Genomic DNA, 20,558 nt, shown 5'->3' with positions numbered 1-20,558 from the left:
TTTTCTTCTTTTTTTAAAATATATTTTTATTGCTTTCAGTGAAGAAGGGAGAGGGAGAGAGAGAGAGATAGGAAAGTCAATGATGAGAGAGAACAATTGATCGGCTGCCTCTTGCACGTCCCCTACTGGGGATCGAGTCCACAACCCGGGCAGGTGCCCTTGACCGGAATCAAACCTGGGACCCTTCAGTCCTCCGGTCATCACTCTATCTTCTGAGCCAAACGGACTAGGGCAGCAGGGTGCTTTTCTTATTTTTATGATATGTATTCTATGGAAACAAGGCTTGATTGTTTCAGATTTCCCTGTAAATGTCTTGGTGTGGCTGATGCCACCTAGGCCATGTTGAGAGGTTTGTAAACAAGGATTTATTAAATAAGTTAATTGAATTGAATTTGGTGAAAAGATTTCAGTGTAGGCATTGAAATGAAGCATTGAGTGGTCATGGCTTTCTCTTTTGGCCATTTGCTCTCAATTAAAAATAAATAAATGCATGTAGTGTCTTCTCACCTGTGGTCATGGCCATTGTAATGTGAGAAAGCGGCATGTTTTTCCTTGCGGTTTTATTGCACGAGTGCGTGGTGACTTGGCTGTCTTGGGAGGCCACGGTGGCTCTGTTTGATGAAGACAGTTGAGGGCCAGTTCTGTTCTTAGCCCCTGCTCTTTTGCAGGATGGAGAAGGCCAACCCATTGACATCCATATGAAGACTCGGATGGATGGCACGTACGCCTGCTCGTACACCCCAGTTAAACCCATCAAGCACACCATTGCTGTGGTCTGGGGAGGTGTGAACATCCCACACAGCCCCTACCGGGTAGGTTGTGAGACGGAACCCTGGCCCTGGTATGGGAAAGCCCAGTCCTGTGGCAGGTCTGGACTCCATGCCTGCCTGATGGCCAAGGCCGATTCCTGGGAAGAACCCATCCTCCTTGGTGGCCTTGAAAGATGGAGTGCCCTGAAGGCAGAGTGCTCTGGATTGCCCAAAAGGACTATCTAACAATGTTAACTAAGAGTGTTTTCCTGAGTCCTGGTGGAGGAAGACTTGATTACAATTTCTCCATGTCTCCTAGGTACACATTGGGCAGGGTAGCCATCCCCAGAAGGTCAAAGTGTTTGGGCCAGGCGTGGAGAGAAGTGGACTGAAGGCAAATGAACCTACTCACTTCACAGTGGACTGTACCGAGGCTGGGGAAGGTGAGAGGGAGCTTCACCCAATGCTGCTCCTTGGGAATTAAGTTCTTTTAATAATGGTACCAGGCAGTGAACTTTGAACCAGGAACTGGTCCACCTGGAATAGGTAATCTAATGAGGCTTTGTGTCAGTTCCTTGGCTATATCTTTGCTAATCCTCCATCCTTTCTCCCAACCCCTGGCTTACCACCATCCCTTTCTCGTGTTTCTTGCCAGTTAGTTACTTATTTTGGGGTGTTCTCCCGAGCTGGAAGTGATTGCTTGGGACATGCTGTTTCTTGTAAGCTGGTGCTAATGAGCTGGTCTGTTCCAGGTGATGTCAGTGTTGGCATCAAATGTGATGCCCGAGTGTTGAGTGAAGATGAGGAAGACGTGGATTTTGACATTATTCACAACGCCAACGACACGTTTACAGTCAAATATGTACCTCCTGCTGCTGGGCGATACACAATCAAAGTTCTCTTTGCATCTCAGGTGTGTGGGGGGTGGGGGCCTCGGTTCTTTCTGGCCACCTGTACGCATTGGGGAGGTGTCTTCAGAACTATGCTCCGCACTTCTTCCCTTTGATTCATTAAAACCAAGAAGCAGGGGAAAACAGAACTAACGTGTTACCACTTTCTAACGAAAGTGAGGCAGTGTATTCAGTGCAGTTCAAAGCAGGGCTCTGGATGGAAATTGGTTTGTTATAAACGTCCATCAACTTTTCGTGTGAAATGTAATTGAGTTCTACTTTGACCTCTTTGAAGCCATGACTTTGGCCTCAGCCTTGGCACTTTTAGAGAGAGAGGAGCTTTGGTGTTTCAGGTAGAGTTCCAATTTATGAATGACAGTGTAGGTAGGGCAAGCGGCACCTACAACAGGGGAGAATGGAGTCCGTGATTCAGATTAACCTTGCGTAAGAATAGGGACCTCTGAGGGAAGTTCTGTTTCTGAAGGTGTTGGTCTTGAGTTGGCCTCACCCACTTAACGGGTTCTGCCTTTATTTTGACAGCCTGTGGCATGCTTTTGGAAGGATGATAACCATTCTACTTCTGATCAATTCCTTGCATTCTCAGCTGCCCATAGGGGACATTTCCTTCCCTCTGACCCCATATAGTATTGTCACTTTTGGCTTTATTCTCATTGGTATTTTTTGCATCCTAACTACGCAACGATTGGTGTTAAAGGGCTCCGCGTTCCCAGATTAGTTTGTGGGAAACCTTCCTTTGACCGTGAAGAAAATGGGTGAAAACCTGTGATGTAGGGGATCCAGGCATCCTAAGTGACCGATGAGGGCCCTTCCCTGATGCTAGAATGTGGGGGTTTGACCTGTGGTAACGAGTTTGCTCACCACCTGCTGACAGCAGAGTTGTGCCGAGGATTCCTTTCCCTGGGGCAGAGGCTAAGTGCTGGCCATAGCTTCAGGGGCTTTCCTACTGAGACAGTGTCTCCGCTGCAGGAAATCCCCGCCAGCCCTTTCAGAGTCAAAGTGGACCCTTCTCACGATGCCAGCAAGGTGAAGGCGGAAGGCCCGGGCCTCAGCAAAGCAGGTAAGGAGGCGTGTGTGCCAGGCCATCCTGGAGGCTCTGCAGGCCAGTCAATGGGTGTGCTCGGTGCGGGGCCTGTAGGAACCAAGGCCCAGCTCCAGGTCAGCGGAGAGCTCTGGCTCCAGCTGCCTCTGTAGAGCAGGTGCTGACGAACCTGTCAGACTGGTTCTAAAAGTGAAACCACTCCAGCCAGGCCTGTCTCCTCACTTCACGGTTTATCTTTCCAGGTGTGGAAAATGGGAAGCCAACCCACTTCACTGTCTACACCAAAGGGGCCGGAAAAGCCCCACTGAATGTGCAGTTCAGCAGTCCCCTCCCTGGCGAAGCGGTGAAGGATTTGGACATCATCGATAATTACGACTACTCCCACACTGTGAAGTACACACCCACCCAGCAGGTAGGGCCCTTCCCATCCCCTGACCGCGGGCCGTCCAGGCCCCTTTCCCCTCCGTGCTGTGCTCAGTCACTTTGGACACCGGAGGTGTAATCTGTGTTCCCCTGTGGGATACGGCTCGTCATGCCTTTTGTTCTGAACCTGATGGGATCGATCAGGAGGGCCTGAAGGATCCCCAAGAATAAGTGGGAAGCCAGCCCATCTCTCCTCACCCCAATCTCTTCCCCGTTTTGCGTTTTAGCAGAGAAATGCTCGTGAAATTCAGGACCTAATATCTACCTCTTCTGTACACATTCTTGCCATCTGTACCAGCTGCCTTTTAGTCTTTGATTGATTACTCAGAGAGAGAGTTGTCACGTCTTTGTTTTTTCTTCCTGCCCTTTTAGCTTAGTTTGCCCTCTACAAGGTGTTATAGTGGGGTCTTCCTCACAGTCTCTCCTCAAAGAGCCCGTGTTCAGCCCTTAGGCCCTCAGGCTTAAAATGCTATTTAGGGCCCCAGATTGTCCCCTTTTACAAAATGTAGGCATACAGACAGGATTTTACCCTCCAGGGGGTTTTGCTCTGGTTATTTTGGGCAATCAGAGCCTAAAAGACTACCCCTCTGTGTAAGTTAATGTTTGTTTGTTTGAAGTTGTTTTTCTTCACCTCCACCCTCTGGTCTGGGGAGCAGGTGTCCTTGCAGAAAAGCCCAGCTGTGACTGCTCATGCAGAGTGTTCTAAACAGGCACCCCAACCCTCCGAGACACCTTCGTTCGTGGAGAGCAGAGTCCCCGGGCGAGGAATCCATTTGTAGGAGAAGCCAGGCGGTGCTTTCTGCAGCCTCACTCAGTGACCTGGCCAGGACATGGGGAAGAGAGATGGGTACAGTGATTGCGAGTGAAGGTAGAGGTCCCTTGCATTGAGGGCACCATTTCCCGAGAGAAGGGATCTTCACTGGGAGAACTTCCCTGACTCTAAAGGGGTTTCTCTGGGGCAGGTTTGTGTGGCACGTTACCAGTGTGGCTTCTTATCTCCAGATGTGCTTTTTCCTGTCGGTTTATTATTATTACTAGAGTCCCGGTGCACAAAATCTGTGGGGTGACCAGGGGGTGATCAGGGCCCCTGCTGGCACCCGCCTTGGCTGGCCTGGGGCCTGTGGGCGGGGGGCAGCTCCTGCATTGAGTGTCTGCCCCTTGGTGGTCAGTGTGCATCATAGCGACCAGTTGTTCCGCTGTCTGGTCAATTTGCATATTAGGCTTTTATTATGTAGGTTGGGTTTTTTTTTGTTTTTGTTTTTTACTTTAATGAGGGGTTCATTATTTGTAGTGGTAAAACTAAGACTTCTGTCGACAGATTGCCTTTTTGTCATCAGGCTGCTCAGTGCTCAGCAGGTGACTGTCTTCTTGCTGATGCTCCTGAGGGCTGGTGAGGACCTCTCCTCCAGGGGCACTAGCTTGATGTCATCTTTCTTGCCAACACTCCGCCTTCCTCCAGAGAAGGCACCAGAACGCATGGACATGCACACTGGTCAGATCACAAGGTCATAGACACTTCCAACAGTGTTTTAGACTCTTGCTTTATCCTGTACCTACATAGCTCTGTGTGTTTCTGCTGCGCTGCTAAAAAGTAAGCTGCAGAAATAGGACAGGCTTAGGTTTTGACCTGCATCCCAGGAAGGATTTTAGAACTATTGCCCTGGATGACCCTGCTGCCGCTTGAGGTTGAGGTGGAGGTCGAGAGCCCACATCCTGTTCTGTTGCATTTGATGTGAGGCTCGAGTGGGAAGGTCTTTACTCCAGTCACCAAGGTCAGGGTCATCCAGTTCTCTGATAGCAGCAGGTTGGAAGGACATCGGCACGCTCAGTGGCCAGTTGGGGCTGTTGGTCCAAATGCTGCCCATCCTGCATCCTCGGAGCCTGGCAATGCCCTGGTTCAGTCACTGCCTCTGGTGGGAAAAGCTCCATGGTGCCTCTCGGGTCCTTCGCTGTTTAGAGTGAGGTTTAGAGTGAGGTTTTCTGTTTCGCTATTTGGGCAGCTTGCAATTCCGCATATTTCTCTGGGCCCTAGGGCATAGAAAACAGATTCAATCTCTCCTCTTGGATTGTGAGTTCCCCAAGCATAGGATAATATATAAATAAATTCCCTCTTTCCTCTGCAGCCCCAAGCACAGGCCTGGTGCTGTGGGTGCTCCGTGTGGACTTACAGCCCAGTGGGTGAATACACGAAGCCTCAGCTCAGAGGCAGTTAAGAACTCTGTAATCCGCTAGAGAGTGGGGCCAGCACTCCTCTTCCTCCTTTGAACTCTCTGTTCTGAAGAGCACCTACCAGCCCAAGGTTGGGTTAAATACGTGTACCTTTTGAGCTCTGCTCTTGGATATAGTTAAGAGGCCTGGTCCAGCCCGGAAACCTGTGTCGGCGTGGAGGCGGCTGACACCCACAGGCACACTTACTAGTAGGTGGTTTTAGGGAATAACGGCTGGAACTTTCCAGCGGTGCAGCTGTCTGGTGTGTGTAGAGAGACGGATGAGCGAGCGCTCTGCCCTCTGAACACAGGCTGTGGTGTGAGGAGCAGGGCCTCACCCGATGGCTGGCTCTCTGCTCCCAAGTGAGCTCAGCCCCTGTCGCCTGCAGGGTCCCCGAGCCACAGCTTGACACGCTCACCTGCCTGCTGGGGACCAGGGATGACCGGCTGATCCTGTTGCTTTGTCAGAAGATAGTGGTCAGGGCTCTTTCTGCCTCGGAGGAGTGGACTTAGGCTGGGGCTTGAGGACCCCCAAAGGTCAGCCCAAGGCTTGGTGTTACGGAAGGGAAATGACACAGTGCACTGATAACAGTCCTTCCCTTGAAGTGTTGTGACTGCTGGTGGCTGCGGAGTCACAGAGATGGCTCCGTCCTGTGTACATCTGAGCTCTCGGGTCGCGGTCTTGGGGGGTGTGTGTGTTTTGCAGAATCAGATTAAGATCTCAGAAGCATGTAGGGGTGAGTAAAACTGCCCCGCAGTCCGAGAAAGAAGTCTTTGTAAATGCACCAGTGGTCACCGCTCAGGTGTCCCTCACGGCATAGCACAGGCTGGGCCCAAGCACACCTTCAGATGCTGCAGGCCATTGCAGGCGGGACTAAGCTTTCTCCTACCCCCCCCCCCCCCCCCCCCCGCCCACGGTTACTTGAGGGGGAGTTAACTTCCTATCGGAGTTTTTTTGTTTTTTAACGATGGGTAATGAGAACACCCCTTCTCTTATGGGATGGGGAAGCTTCGCTGAAGGAGGATTACCCCTCTCTCCTTTGCCTTCAAGAGGCGGCTGCATGCGTGCAGTGGGTGGTGGAGGTTTCCAGAACCCTGGGTTGGCTGCGAGGCCTGGCCCTCCAGGAGGTAGGGGCGTTGGGGCACATTAAAGCTCGGGGTGAGCTGGCCGTGTGGAGAATGGGCTGGCGTGTCGGGTCTGCCGTGGTGGCCGAAGTAATCCAGGCCCTGCTCTGTTGAATCTGACCTGTGAACATTTTACCATGAAATTTTATACACCCTGGAGGCAGGGGCTGGTTGGTTTTGTGTGCAGAGCAAATAAATCCTGGAAAATCAGTCCTCCCTTCTTCACTGATACAACTGATTTGTTCCTTGGCTTCCCCCCCACTTCCCTCCCAACTTTGTTATTATAAAGGGAATGTGAGAAAATACATGCCTGCCAGAAGCCACACCCTTTTAACACTTGATCAGCAGCAGCTTTCAGCGGGGGCTGAATTCCAGCGAGCTCTGCACTCTGCACTCCCGGCGGGGCTCCTCTCCCCACTTCCTTGCCTCTTTGAGGTGAGGGGGATCTTAATCGACTGAGACAGCCGTGGGCTTTCATGAGCCTTGGTGTGGAGGGTGGGGCGGTGGGGAGAGGAAGTTAAGGTGAGGGGGCCAGGGCTGGCCGGGGAGACAGCAGCACATAAGGCCCCGCTGCACCTCTGCAGCCCCGGGGGCTGCGGGTGAGGGCCCACCACACCCACAGGCCAGCTGCCTTCACGCTGGCCACGCGTGTCCCCCTGACACAGATGCGGGAGTTTACATACTGTGCAGCGCTCTCCTAACAGCACCAGGTGAACTCTTGCAAATCTCCTCTCGGCTTGGTGACCGGAAATCGATTCCCAGGACATAGGAAAAACTGGTTTTGTTCTGTGAGAGGCCCCCAGGACCAGGGGTGGGTGTGTGCGGGTGGGGAGGTGAGTGGCAGAGCTGCTGGGATATGGGTTTGGGTGCTGGGATGTGAAGCCCAGCTCACACTTCCCAGGAGGGTAGCTTGGGGGAAGTGACTACCTCTCTGAGCCCAAGTTTCCTTTCCTGGAAAAAGTAGGATGGCAGAGGGAACTACCCCTTCGGATGGTTTTTGAGATTGAATCCCGGAAATGCCTAAGAGCACAGAGCGCAGTATGCTCATGACGTTTTCCCTGTTATTGGTTGCTCTTACTGTATCTGACTTCTCTGGTGTTCTTACCGTGGGGCCAAAAGCTTAGAGAAATATGTCTGAGATGCTTTCTGTATCCACTGGCGTCAAGCCCCGCGCCTCTGGGAGGACGAAAGGTCCAGGAGGCAGGTTTAAACACCAAGCTAGGATGTTCGGACCCAACTCGGGTTTCTCTCGTTCCAGGGCAGCATGCAGGTTCTGGTCACCTATGGCGGCGACCCCATCCCCAAAAGCCCTTTCTCTGTGGGCGTGGCCGCCCCTCTGGACCTGAGCAAGATAAAGATTAATGGACTGGAAAACAGTAAGTGTATGAATGGAGGGGCGGGTCATGGAAGACCAACATCAGGGGCTGCCGGCTAGATTCCCTTCAAAAGGCAGTTAGTCCACAGAGAAGTGATTCCTGCCTGAAGAGACGGTGTGGTAGGACAGACTTGTTTTGGAATTAGGGCCATGCATTGGGACCTACTTGCAGCTTGAGGTCACCGAGCCCCATTTCTTACTAGTATTTGTGCAGTGGAGTCAGGGGGTGGGGGTGGCGGGGGGAGCAGGAGGTGGGTATGTGTGGAGGTGGTCAGGAACACTCAAGGGAATATTGAGAAAATTAAATGAGCTAATCATTCAGTCCCTGGCACAGTGACTCAGTACCAGCCCTCGGTAACTGCTGGCACCACACTGGAATGTTTTCATTACAGAGCAGTCAGGCACATTGCTTTCTGGCGAGCATCTGCGGTGCCAGCTCTCCTTGGCCACGGCATCCACGTGAGGGTCGGGAGTCGAGCATAAGAGCCAGCTCCCTGGCACTCGGAAGCCACAACTACCAGGCGAACCGTCCCAACTGCTCCGCCCTCATCCCAGTATTTCTTTAGTTTGTTCGATATCTTAATTACCACAAGCTCATTTCCTTTCGTTTAAATTAAGAAAAAAGTTTATTAGGGAAAATTTCAAACATATAAAAGGAAAGAGAATAGTATAATATGAACACTGATGTACTTATCACTCTGCTTCAGCAGTTTAGTGTGTGATTATAAAATTATTATTTTTTTTAACCAAGAAACACACATACTGATTTTTCATCTAAAAAAAAATCACAGTTAGGAGTAAAGTCCACTTCAGCCATCCCCTCTTCCCTCCTTGGGGTTAACCAGAGTTATCGGTTCATTTTCTATCCTCCCAGACCCTCTCTCTGCATCTGTGCGTGGGTATCTGCCAGTAGGAAACATGGCCATGTTTATTTTGCATGGAAGTTATGTTGCTCTCCCCAGTGTCTTCAGCCTGCCTTATCATCAGCAGCGCTTCTGGGCGAACAGTCACACCAAGTGGCCATCCTGGCTGCCCCTCGGTGGCACACGTTCACCTGCCCTCAGGTGCATGGGAGGCTCAGTGCGAACCCCTAGGAAAGGGAGGCTTCCTGTTCCACCCATGAGGGTCCTATCGGGTCTCAGTAGGACCATCCGTGAGCACCTTCATTGACCTGTGACCCAAATGCTCGTGTTGTGAATGAGGCCAGCTCTCACTCCAGGGCCCTGAATCGAGCTTGATGCCCGCTCTGACCCTGGGGGCAGCCAGCTCTGAGCGTAGGAATGGCCACTGTCTAACCTTTCACATAGCCTCTCGTCGCTCCTTTCTCCGAGACACCAAGGGTTTCCACTCCAGACCCGGTAAATCTCAATGCCGATTAGGAAAATCCTTTGGGACGTGGACCTCCCAGGCCTCCTTGCTGTGGTTGCACAGTGCTCGTCGAGGCAGGCCCCGTGCTGCCCGGGAGTCAGGATTTCCTGGGGGGTGGGGGGGCACACTATGTTCAGGTTCCCAGGGTTTTTGTTTTGGTTCAAAGTCCCTTCCCTGTTTTTGTCAAATGCGGCCTGCTGTGCAAAGACCTTTCAAATACCAGCTCCGTGACTTTTGCCTTCTTGGCTGTAGGATTAAATTTGCTGCCAAGAATTAGTAAATAAAGCACTGGCTTATGGAGATGTTTTGATATAAAGTTAACACTGAAAGTGAGTAAAGGAGAGAAGACAGTGTCAGATTATAGCTTACTGGCCAGCAAAGTAGATTGTGGAGTCAAGTAAATGTAGGTTTGAGCCTCAGCTTTGTGATCTGCTGGGTACGGACCCCTGACCAAGTACTTCACCTTCCTGGGTCTCAGTTTCCCCATCGGTTAAAGCCCTTGGTTACCAGCAAATACCCCCTGGGACTGTGGTGGAAGGTGAAGGAGATGATGTGCTGTACTAAGGCCTGGTGTACAGAATGCATTCGGTAAATGATAGCTGTCACTATTAATATTAATAATCGTTCATGAATAATTAATTGGCTCACCTTTTCCAGGAGTGGAAGTTGGGAAGGATCAGGAGTTCGCCATTGACACCAGAGGGGCAGGAGGCCAAGGGAAGCTGGACGTGACGATCCTGAGCCCCTCAAGGAAGGTGGTGCCCTGTCTGGTGGCGCCGGTGGCGGGCCGGGAGAGCAGCACAGCCAAGTTCATCCCACGGGAGGAGGGGCTCTATGCCGTGGATGTGACCTACGACGGACACCCTGTGCTGGGGAGCCCCTACACGGTGGAGGCCTCACTACCGCCCGATCCCACCAAGGTCAGCTTTTGTGTTTGTTGGAGAGCATGTCCCCTGCTATCTAATACACCGGAACTAGTCCTTCTCTGATCCTGGCAAACACCTTTACAAAACCCTGTTGTGATGATAGTCAGTTCTCTGTGGCTGACAGTAGTTCTCTCTCCTCCAGGTCAGCGTACAGGGTCCTGTGAGCAGCTGGGCCCCTCCCTGCTCCTCCTCGCGCTGCCTGGCTGTGAGGGGCTCCCCTCCCCCCAGTTCAGTTCCTTCATTTGTTTTTTGTTTTTTATTAAATGTTTTTATTGATTTGAAAGAGGAAGGGAGAGGGATAGAAACATCAATGATGAGAGAGAAACATCCTTGATCAGCTGCCTCCTGCACGCCCCCCACTGGGGTTCAAGCCTGTAACCTGGGCATGTGCCCTGACCAAAAATCAAACTGTGGACCTCTTGGTTCCTAGGCCGACACTCAACCACTGAGCCACACCGGCTGGGCTGCTCCTTCATTTGTTAGTGTAATAATGGTCCTGGCTTCGAAGCGAGCCTGTCAGGTAGGGGAGACGTGAATGTGGAGGCCTCCGCCCAGCGCCTGGCACACAGTGAACTCTCCCACAGATGCTGTACTAATTAATATAAAATAGGCTGTTCTCATGATCGCTTCTTCCTGGTAGTCACGAATCAAGGGTGTTAGAGTATTCCCCATGGTCTGAATGGCATGAATCCTATAAAACTGTCTGGGATGAAAGCTTGACTCTCCCCTCTCCCTCTTTAAAAACAGTTTAATATTTTTGTTTTTACATTTTTATTAGACTTTATTTTTTTAGAGCAGTTTCAGGTTCACAGTACGATTGAGAGAAAGGTAAGAGGTTTCCCTGCCCCACACATGCATGGCCGCCCGTTACCACCGTCTCCCAGCGGAGCGGTCCGTCTGTTATAAGTGATGAGCCTACATTGACACCATCATCACCCAAGTCCATGGTGCACATGGGGGTTCGCTCTTGGTGGGTGTTGAACCGTCTATGGGTTTGGACGAATGTCTAATGACGTGTAGCCACCATCACAGTTATTTTCTCATGATGCAGAATTGTTGAGGGAGGTGTGGCAGCCAAAGCAACAGTGAGGTCATGCAAGCTGTTCTGTGTGTGTTTGTGGGCCTGGATGCGAGGCTTCCAGCTCTGCCTCTGAGGTCCGGAAGGTGGGCGGGCAGGAGAGAGGGCGTGTGCTCTGGCTTCAGAGGCCGCACCTCTCTGCTGGGCCTCACAGCGCTGATTCGTTCATTGCGACGTCTCCCTTAGCCTTTTGCAGCTCTAACTCAGTGGTGTGAGTGAGTGTGTCACAACCTGGGCCAAGGGGAAAGGCCACTTCATTGAGATGCAGTTCAGTGCTGCTTCAGGGCGTGGGTGTTGAAAGCAAGTACCGGTTGGGCAGCAATATGGGTGTCAGGCAGCGTCTGACTTTTTATTCCTTCCCCACGTAGGTGAAGGCCCATGGGCCTGGCCTGCAGGGTGGTCTTGTGGGCAAGCCCGCCAAGTTCACCATCGACACCAAAGGGGCTGGGACCGGAGGTTTGGGCCTCACCGTGGAAGGGCCGTGCGAGGCTAAAATCGAGTGCTCCGACAACGGCGACGGGACCTGCTCCGTCTCTTACCTTCCCACAAAACCCGGGGAGTACTTCGTCAACATTCTCTTCGAGGAAGTCCACATCCCTGGTTCTCCCTTCAAAGCCGACATTGAGATGCCGTTCGATCCCTCTAAAGTCATGGCGTCCGGGCCAGGCCTGGAGCGCGGGAAGGTGGGCGAAGCCGGGCTGCTCAGCGTGGACTGCTCGGAGGCGGGCCCCGGGGCGCTGGGCCTGGAGGCCGTCTCGGACTTGGGAGCGAAGGCTGAGGTCTCTATCGAGAACAACAAGGACGGCACCTACGCAGTGACTTACGTGCCCCTGACCGCCGGCATGTACACACTGACCATGAAGTACGGTGGGGAGCTCGTGCCCCACTTCCCCGCCCGCGTCAAGGTGGAGCCTGCCGTGGACACCAGCAGGGTCAAAGCCTTTGGGCCAGGAATAGAAGGAAAAGGTGGGTTCCATCAACAAAAAGAGGAGGGCTGCAAACTGCCCCCTCCCCCCCCACCACCCCCCACCCCCGCCCCGGGCAGCCTTTGTCCTAACCTGTGCACAGTGGTTGTGTTGTCACTGGCTGAGGCTGCCCTAGAAGAGGCTCCTTTCTGGTGTGTGTGGTGGGAGGCACATTAGCTTCCTGATTTTGAGCGTCAGACCACTTGTTTGCTGTCACTTAATTGTGTCTTAAGTGCTAAGAACCTTGTTCTTGGGTTGCTCCTGGGTCCGAGGTGTTGGTGACATTCTTACCTGTGCAATTTGCTCAGCAGATGTGTTTCGTGAAGCCACCACCGACTTCACTGTCGACTCACGGCCCCTGACGAAGGTGGGGGGCAACCACATCAAGGCCCACATTGCCAACCCCTCGGGGGCCTCCACCGAGTGCTTCGTCACGGACAATGCCGATGGCACCTACCAGGTGGAGTACACACCCTTCGAGAAAGGTGAATAGACTTTTCCTTGGACGTGACCCTTGTTCAAAACTGTACTTGGCCCTTGCCTCCTGGTGGCTAAGGCTGATGTCTGCCCGTGTGCTCAGTGCATCGTCTCAGCAGAGGCACTTGCAAAGTGACGGGGACCATGTGAACCCATCTCCCCAGTAGAGCCGCCCACGCAGGGCCTGGCATGCTGGCCCTGTTGTGTGACAGGTGGGCTGGGTCCAGTCTGAGCCTCATCTGAGCAGTGATGGGGTGATAGATACCACAGATGTTGCTCATGTGTGTAATTTTTTTACCACATTGATTTCTTTCCTGAATATTAAGAATTATAAAACATTTTGATAAATGGTAAAAGCGTAAAGAAAGACATCAAACTACCATATAGTCTCGTTACCTGGATATATGATCCCTGTAAATATTCTGGTATAGATATTTTAATCTCTTTTTATACATGCATGTATATTCTATTTTATGGATTTTTCTTTGTCTTTTGGTTAATGACTGGATGGAGTTTTCCCAAAACAGGGTAGTATGTTTAAAATGACTGACTTCAGTGTAGACCTAGTGACATTTGTTTGCAGGAGAGACCGTTTGTGTGTGTGAGTGTGTGTATGTGGGGGGAGGGAGGGTGGGGATGGGGGTATGTGAATGCCAAGTGAACAGAAAGCATAAATAGACTATTTGTATTTTTTTAAGTCAGATTATACCAGTGTTACGGTTTCTTTAACAACATAGTAACGCTTGCAGACATGAATGTGAAGTAAAACCCTGGAGTAGTTTCCCACAGCTGGGCAACCCCGGGACAATACGGTTTTGTTTGTTGTTCTGAACAGGCCTCCATGTAGTGGAGGTGACATACGATGATGTGCCCATCCCAAACAGTCCCTTCAAAGTGGCTGTCACCGAAGGCTGCCAGCCATCTCGGGTTCAAGCCCAAGGACCTGGGCTGAAAGAGGCCTTTACCAACAAACCCAATGTCTTCACTGTGGTTACCAGGTGAGCAAGGCCTGGGGTTGTGTGTTGACTCCATAAAAGGAGTAGCTCTCGGTAGCTTAACTCTTTTTAAGAAGTTCTGTGGGTGTTGCCTGCATATGTGTCACGTCTCCCAAATTTTGAGAGGCTTTTTTTCCCCCTTCATGATTAAAGGAGGCATTTTGTTCTGTAGAGACTTACATTACAGAGAAAGACCAAGTATAGCAAAAAGGTACCAGAAAGCACAGATCATAACAGTCATAAAACTACTGAGCAATCCAGGACTAGACGGAAGCTCTTTAACCTGACAGTGCTGACATAGACAGCCAATCTCATCTCTAAGTGAAATATGAGAAGAATTTCTATTGAAATCCGTCACAGGCACTTACCTGAATTGTATGTGCCATTGTAGCCAATGCAATTAGATAAGAAAAATAAATGAAGGGTAAGCATTAGAAAGGAGGGTTCAAAGCTGTCTTTATTTATATTCCATCGTTGAGAAATTCCCCGTGTGCGCAGTGTCATGGTAGTTGAGCTGAGTTGGCCAAATGGGAAATTTATAGAGGGATTTTAAATGAATTTTGTCAATAAGCAGACTGGCATGAACCACCAGTGCTACTTTGCGTTCTTTTCCACACTTTCCAGAGGGGCAGGAATTGGTGGGCTTGGCATAACTGTCGAGGGACCATCAGAGTCAAAGATAAACTGCAGAGACAACAAAGACGGCAGCTGCAGCGCCGAGTATGTCCCCTTTGCTCCGGGAGATTACGATGTTAATATCACGTATGGAGGCGATCACATCCCTGGTAAGTTCTCCCTTAGAAAGGAACCTGAAGAATAGTTGATTATGCGTGAAAGCTGGTTTGATTTTGCGTATCTCCCTGAATAAGAAAAATAGCTGACATTTGCAGTCACTGCAAAGGGAGGGTTTTCCTTAGGGCTGCATCTCCAAGAATATCCCAACTCCCAGTAGGACCAGTGCCGTGATGAAAAAGTGTTGGCTTGGAGTTTTGACTGACAATCGCCTTCATGTGTTGGAGAACCTAGTTCTTAATTAGAAGAAAAGCTGTTTATATACAAAGTTGAAAATCTCTTTATTTTGTGGTTGGTTCTTACTCATCTTATACCAGTCCATGCATCTTGTTTTCTATTTTTCAATTGACAGTCCTTGTAGCTGATAAAGACACACAACTCAAATTCTTTAATTTCTTTTCTGTGGAATGATATACTGTATACGTTTACTGAAAACAGGGTTTGTCATCCTCAGAACTGTTGATATTTTGGGCGGGGTAATTCTTTGTTGTGGGGGTCCATCGTAGGGTATTTAGTGGCCCATTTTTTGGCAACCAAAAATGTCTCCAGATATTGTCATATGTCCAGTGGGGGATAGAATGACTCCTCTTGAGAACCACTGCTATACACGATTCAAACAGTAAAGAAATATATGAATTAAGTAAGTAAGGGCCCTCCAACTTTCATGTTCCAGCAGGAAGAGTTTTCACAGGTTCTAGTTCTGTTTATTGGATCAAACATTTGCCACCCAACACACATTGAGATGTGTAGGTGAGTGTGTGGTGTGGTGTGGATGCAAGTTCAAGGTCTCGAGGGCGGCTCCTAAATCAGCTTATGCCTTGTCTCAAAAGTGGTGAGAAAGAGGGCAGAGTCCCACCCCGAGAGCCCCAGAGCAGGAGGAGCCTTGGGTGGGTTAGTGTTCTTGCCCTGCAGGCCGTGAGCCCAGGGTGAGACCGAGGGGAAGGGGCAGGCTGAGGGTCCTGTTTTCAGGTTTCTGGATTGGCTCCCCGGAAGCTGGAGTGTCCCCGGGCCACACATATGTTCCTGACTCTGTCGTTCTTTCCCCTTGTCATGTACAACCGCACACACACTCACAATCACTTTTTCTTTCTCTCACGTTGATCAGAAAGCATTGATATTCTGCTCAAAGTAATTCTCAGATGTTCATTTAAGCATTAATTTATTTAAGGCAATATTTGTCCTCAAATTTGACCTTGTAGCTGTTGCAGTATAGGTTTTAAATTCCTGTAATCACTTATCAAGGGGAATTTAGCCATGGACCAGACAGTCAAAGCTCCTGGCCTCTGGGAGCTTCTTGTCTATTGTTTATGGCACTGAAATTCATGGTTTAACTGCTATGAAAAAAGACCAGGGCTCAGTGACAGTGTACAGAGCCATGGGTACCTTTTGGAGTTTTACCAGCTCTGCAGTTCATGGGATAGGACAGTAGCTCAGAGAATGTCGCCAGGGATGACCTGGTGGCTCCAACCAGGCAGGCAGCAGTGGAGATGAGCATCTCCTGGCTGTGGACGCCGCAAAGCTATTTTGGCTTTATTGGGAAGGTCTAAAGGACCCTCCGCTTCGACATTCCCCTTGCAGGAGAGGGTGAGAGTTTGGTCCTGTGTCTGATCCCTGAGCTTGAAGTAAATGGCCATCTGTATAACAACAGAAAAAGACCCATATTCAAAGTTTCATACTCCCTGTTGCTTCCAAATGCCAGTTGCTTCTAGACCCCAGAATTTTCCCAGGCAGCGTCTTTTAGTGGAGTGTTGGCCGTTTGTCTTAGTGTCAGGCTTCATAGCTAAGGTAACTGGGGAGGTGCTGCTGTGAAATATTCAGCAACCTGTTGGCTTCTAATTTGCTTTCATGGGAATTTTAGTTGGTTAAACATTGGCCCAGTTTTTCCTGGCCTGGTACAAACCCATAGTGGGGTTATTTTTAACAAGGTATCCTGTGTTAGCCGCAACGGCGTATTGGTTTCCTCTGGTGGTCTGTTTGTGGTGGCTGTTTGGACCTGGGATGAGTGCATCGGCAAGGAGGTCTGCCATGGTTGATTGATGATGTCTGCCTGGGGTATGGATCAGGGGAGTGATACAGAATGCTTCATATCTGCCACCTTGAACTTGAAGTTATCTTGCTGGTGCTTGGTTACTCTCATGCTAAGTTCAGACAACTTCCAATGGGGCTCAGCATCCCGTGGCCTCTTTTTCAGGCAGCCCCTTCAGGGTTCCTGTGAAGGATGTCGTAGACCCCAGCAAGGTTAAGATTGCCGGCCCCGGGTTGGGCTCCGGTGTCCGCGCCCGCATCCTCCAATCCTTTACGGTGGACAGCAGCAAGGCTGGCCTGGCTCCCCTGGAAGTGAGGGTCCTGGGCCCACGAGGTGAGTATGCATCCTGCCTTCCTGCTGACATTCATCTTGCCCAGGGGGAGGCAGCTGTGACCTGGAGCAGGCACTTAGCTTTTGAGTTTGGTCATGAACTTAGTTTTTTTAACTTTTTAAAATTGATTTTTAGAGACGGGGAAAGGGAGAGGGAGAGAGAGAGAGAAAGAGAAACAGAAACATGGCTGAGAGAAGCATCAGTCGGCTGCCTCCTGCACGTCCCCTACCAGAAACCCACAACTCAGGTTCAGTTCTTTAAAGTAGAGGGATGAAGCAGGTAGTGTTGGGCTCTCACATGTGCAATAATTGTGCAGCTGCTTCATCTTGTGTTTCGGTGTGTGTGAGGTGACGGGGGTTGGTCTGTTTGGGTGGGTGGTGGGCTCAGAGGTGATACCTCTGTTTGAAATGCCTTCATGCTCACGTGGAACATCCCCCACATTTCTGGACATGACAGCTACTCAGCCACTTGCCACCTGGCTTTGTCACTGTCCCAAACCCTTGGGGAGAGGGGGTCTCCTCGGGGGATGGGCTTTGTTGACAATTCGGTCTGCCCTTTTGGCACCCTGGAAGTGGGGTTTGGTAAGATGAGCAGGCCATTTTGGGACAAAGCACTTAAGTTATCTTAAATTTCTCAAATTAACTGGATTTGTCCCCGATGATATGTTCATAGAAGTGCAGGTAGGGGAGCACCTTTTTTGAAGAGGAACTTTCTCCTTGAAGGATTTAGTTCAGTAGGAGGTTATGCCCTTTAAAACTCATGGTAGAAGCAGTTTGGGGAAATGAGGTCATGGGGCTAGAATTTGATTGTGCGGAGTTTCTGAGCCTCTGTGTATCCATGCGTGTGCATGAGAGAGTGAGTGGGGAGGAGGAGGGGGAAGCTTAGATATGTCCCTCTGGTATGGAGGATTCTTAAGTAACAGCCTTTTAATTTTAGCTGATGAGACAGATTCCCAGTCATGGCGCAGCCCCTTGAAAGCCATTTCAGAGTTCTTTAAAGGGGACCCGAAGGGTGACTTTATGGAGACAGGTTTGCATTTTCCTGTTGGCTGCTGCTCTAATTTATGTAATCGGAATGCCTCTTGCTGGCCTCACCCCCGAAATTGCCTCCTCTGCTTTGCTTAATGCGCATGCTATGCTTTGGTTAACCTACCCTGCAGTTGACCCATCCTTGAGGCTTGTGTTTAGAACGGGGATCTAGAATCTGCCGACCCAGTGCATGCCTTGATTATGCTTTAACATAATCTCCAGCTGTCTCCCGCATGCATCACATTGATGGCTCCCTCACCCCATGAGAAGGGCACCCTCACCTGCCCTGCACTTACACCCAATGTGCTGCCCCTTTGGTCTTTGCCAAAGTGGCCACAAGTCTTGACTGGCCAGCCCATTGGTTAATTTTTGCTGTTCCGAGTTCTGGACTCTGTGGCCCTTTCTCAGCTATAGAGTAAAGTTTGCCGCGTCTTAAGCATGCCTAACCAGCTTGAAAGGATGTTGTAGCATGTCTGCAACATGCACCTTCACCACACGCCCTCCAGGAACAAGTGCGGGCAGTCTCCTTAATTATACTCCAGGGCCGACTGAGGTACTTCAGCCAATAGCAAGCTAAAGGTGTCTCTTGGAGTCATTCTGCAGCCACGCATTGAGGATCCTGTCTCCTGTAATTTCCTAGGCCTCTGATTGTGGCCTGCTTGCATTCATGTTACTCATCAGTGGAAACCAATAGCTCTTGGGGATGACTGTGATCCCTTCTGAACGCAGCCCAGGGTGGAGTGGAGGGGAGGGGAGGCAGTTCCTCAGACCTCTCATCTCTGTCCTCAGGCCTGGTGGAGCCGGTGAATGTGGTAGACAATGGGGATGGCACACACACGGTGACCTACACCCCATCCCAAGAAGGGCCGTACATGGTCTCTGTTAAATATGCTGATGAAGAGATCCCTCGTAGGTAAGTTCTTGACACTTAGGGAAGGGGTGCAAACCAGAGTCTAACCCACCCCTCCACAGGGTTCACCAGCATTGCTCTGGTGGCCCACCCACACATCCATCCATCCGTCTGATCTGCAGGTACCATGGAGAACCTTTGTGGCTCCTGCCCCTAGCCCAGTGATGGCGAACATATGACACGTGAACTCATTTTTTTGGTTGATTTTTCTTTGTTAAATGGCATTTAAATATATAAAATAAATATCAAAAATATAAGTCTTTGTTTTGTTATGGTTGCAAATATCAAAACATTTCTATATGTGACACAGCACCAGAGTTAAGTTAGGGTTTTTCAAAATGCTTACATGCCGAGCTCAAAAGGTTCGCCATCACTGCCCTAGCCTCCCCTGCTTCCCCTTTCTGCCATTATTAACTTAAAGACAAGCTGAAATTAGGAGTTGGGAATTTGGGGGGAGGATGCATTAATTTATCAGTCTTTTTTCTTCTGACACTGCAAGTAGTTTTCTGATTCAGGCAAAGCCTTTTACTTTTTTACTTGAGGATTTGGTTGACAATAGCATTCCCACAAGGGTTTGGATAGAAATCTTGTTCCTCATTCATATTAATACAGAAAGTATTGCATAAGCTCTTTACTTCCCACATCAGCCTTCAAAGGTTTTTTAAAATCATACTTAAGATCAAAAAGCTTTGTCCATACCCCAACATACATATTTTACATAAAGATATGTATGTATCTCTAGCTAAATAGAAATGTGATTTATAAATTATATTTATGTGTTCACTTTACTAATAGCATACCATCTAAAGCATACTAAAAATAGAAAATAAGAGGATGAGGTAAAATATTAAAACTGAAATTTCAGTGTTCTCTTCCTATTGACCATTGTTTTAGCATAATAAAAGTAGGTTAAATGTGTTTAACCCCATGTTTCCCAAACTAATTTTGGAATTAGTTTATATCCCCTGGATTGCAGTCAGGGAAAGCTGGTCTGTTGTATGAGGGTTACTGCCTCATAATTGTAAATTTCTGCTGGACTTAAGACATGGACTAAACTCACCATTTTATCTGCTGCAGGAATCCTCTTTGCAGTCCCAGTTCCTTTGTGTAAGAGAGGTCAGATGGAGCAGGGTCGATGTGTATCCATACTGACCGAGGGTATGTGTGTCTGTCAAGTCCCTTTAAGGTCAAGGTCCTTCCCACATATGATGCCAGCAAAGTGACTGCCAGTGGCCCGGGCCTCAGTTCCTATGGTGTGCCCGCCAGTCTTCCAGTGGAGTTTGCGATCGATGCCAGAGATGCCGGGGAAGGCCTGCTTGCTGTTCAGATAACGGTAACTCTGCGTTCTTTTCTGGAGTCAGACTAATAAAGCCTAATTCTCTGGCCAGAGGTAAGAACCAGGATGTTAATAACCAGCTTCTGGCATGATACCAATGTTTGACAGATTGTTCCCACCAGAGAGTCAGTCAGTGTGCACGAGGACATGCATGCTTGTCTGAGAGGTCTGAGGGTATAGCCCCAAGTACCACCTTCTGGTGAATCTCATGTATTTGCCGTTATAGCTAGTCCTATGTTTTTATGTTAAAATGTTAACTTACTCATTGGATTCGTTATGACTCAGTTCTGCTGCATATCACGAGCCCCAAAATAAGAGTAGCTTCAACACATGTAATTATTCTCTCCTGTTAAAGAAGCCCAGGGCAAGGCACCTGGGTGCTGTGGCTCCTCAGTGAAGCAGCCCCATCTCTCTCCTCCTCTGTCCTCGTGTGTGGCATCTGTCCTTCAGGTCTCCTCGTGGACCACGAGGCCGGGTGCCCTGGTCATTGATCCACG

At 49.8% G+C, this 20,558-nt stretch overlaps 1 protein-coding gene across 10 annotated transcripts in view; it reads left to right on the top strand.

The window, feature by feature from the left end:
* Positions 1 to 20,558, top strand: part of FLNB (filamin B) — a 138,464-nt gene that overhangs the window by 81,047 nt on the left and 36,859 nt on the right. For 9 of the 10 annotated variants that reach the window (XR_004971462.1, XR_004971463.1, XM_036331781.1 and 6 more), the window contains 14 exons: positions 669 to 812; positions 1,069 to 1,192; positions 1,502 to 1,662; positions 2,627 to 2,717; positions 2,942 to 3,111; positions 7,713 to 7,830; positions 9,855 to 10,117; positions 11,570 to 12,167; positions 12,478 to 12,651; positions 13,479 to 13,641; positions 14,263 to 14,423; positions 16,622 to 16,789; positions 18,605 to 18,728; positions 19,902 to 20,058. Coding sequence is in view for 8 of the 10 variants with exons in the window: in XM_036331781.1 (XP_036187674.1) it covers positions 669 to 812; positions 1,069 to 1,192; positions 1,502 to 1,662; positions 2,627 to 2,717; positions 2,942 to 3,111; positions 7,713 to 7,830; positions 9,855 to 10,117; positions 11,570 to 12,167; positions 12,478 to 12,651; positions 13,479 to 13,641; positions 14,263 to 14,423; positions 16,622 to 16,789; positions 18,605 to 18,728; positions 19,902 to 20,058 (2,616 nt within the window). In the remaining 2 variants the exon portion in view is untranslated. Of the gene's footprint in view, positions 1 to 668; positions 813 to 1,068; positions 1,193 to 1,501; positions 1,663 to 2,626; positions 2,718 to 2,941; positions 3,112 to 7,712; positions 7,831 to 9,854; positions 10,118 to 11,569; positions 12,168 to 12,477; positions 12,652 to 13,478; positions 13,642 to 14,262; positions 14,424 to 16,621; positions 16,790 to 17,723; positions 17,817 to 18,604; positions 18,729 to 19,901; positions 20,059 to 20,558 lie in introns of all 10 variants that reach the window. The other variant, XM_036331784.1, reaches the window with a different exon arrangement.

Source organism: Myotis myotis, unplaced genomic scaffold (genome assembly GCF_014108235.1).
Source record: "Myotis myotis isolate mMyoMyo1 unplaced genomic scaffold, mMyoMyo1.p scaffold_m19_p_13, whole genome shotgun sequence".
Taxonomy (NCBI): domain Eukaryota; kingdom Metazoa; phylum Chordata; class Mammalia; order Chiroptera; family Vespertilionidae; genus Myotis; species Myotis myotis.
This window is presented reverse-complemented; position numbering and strand designations above follow the sequence as displayed.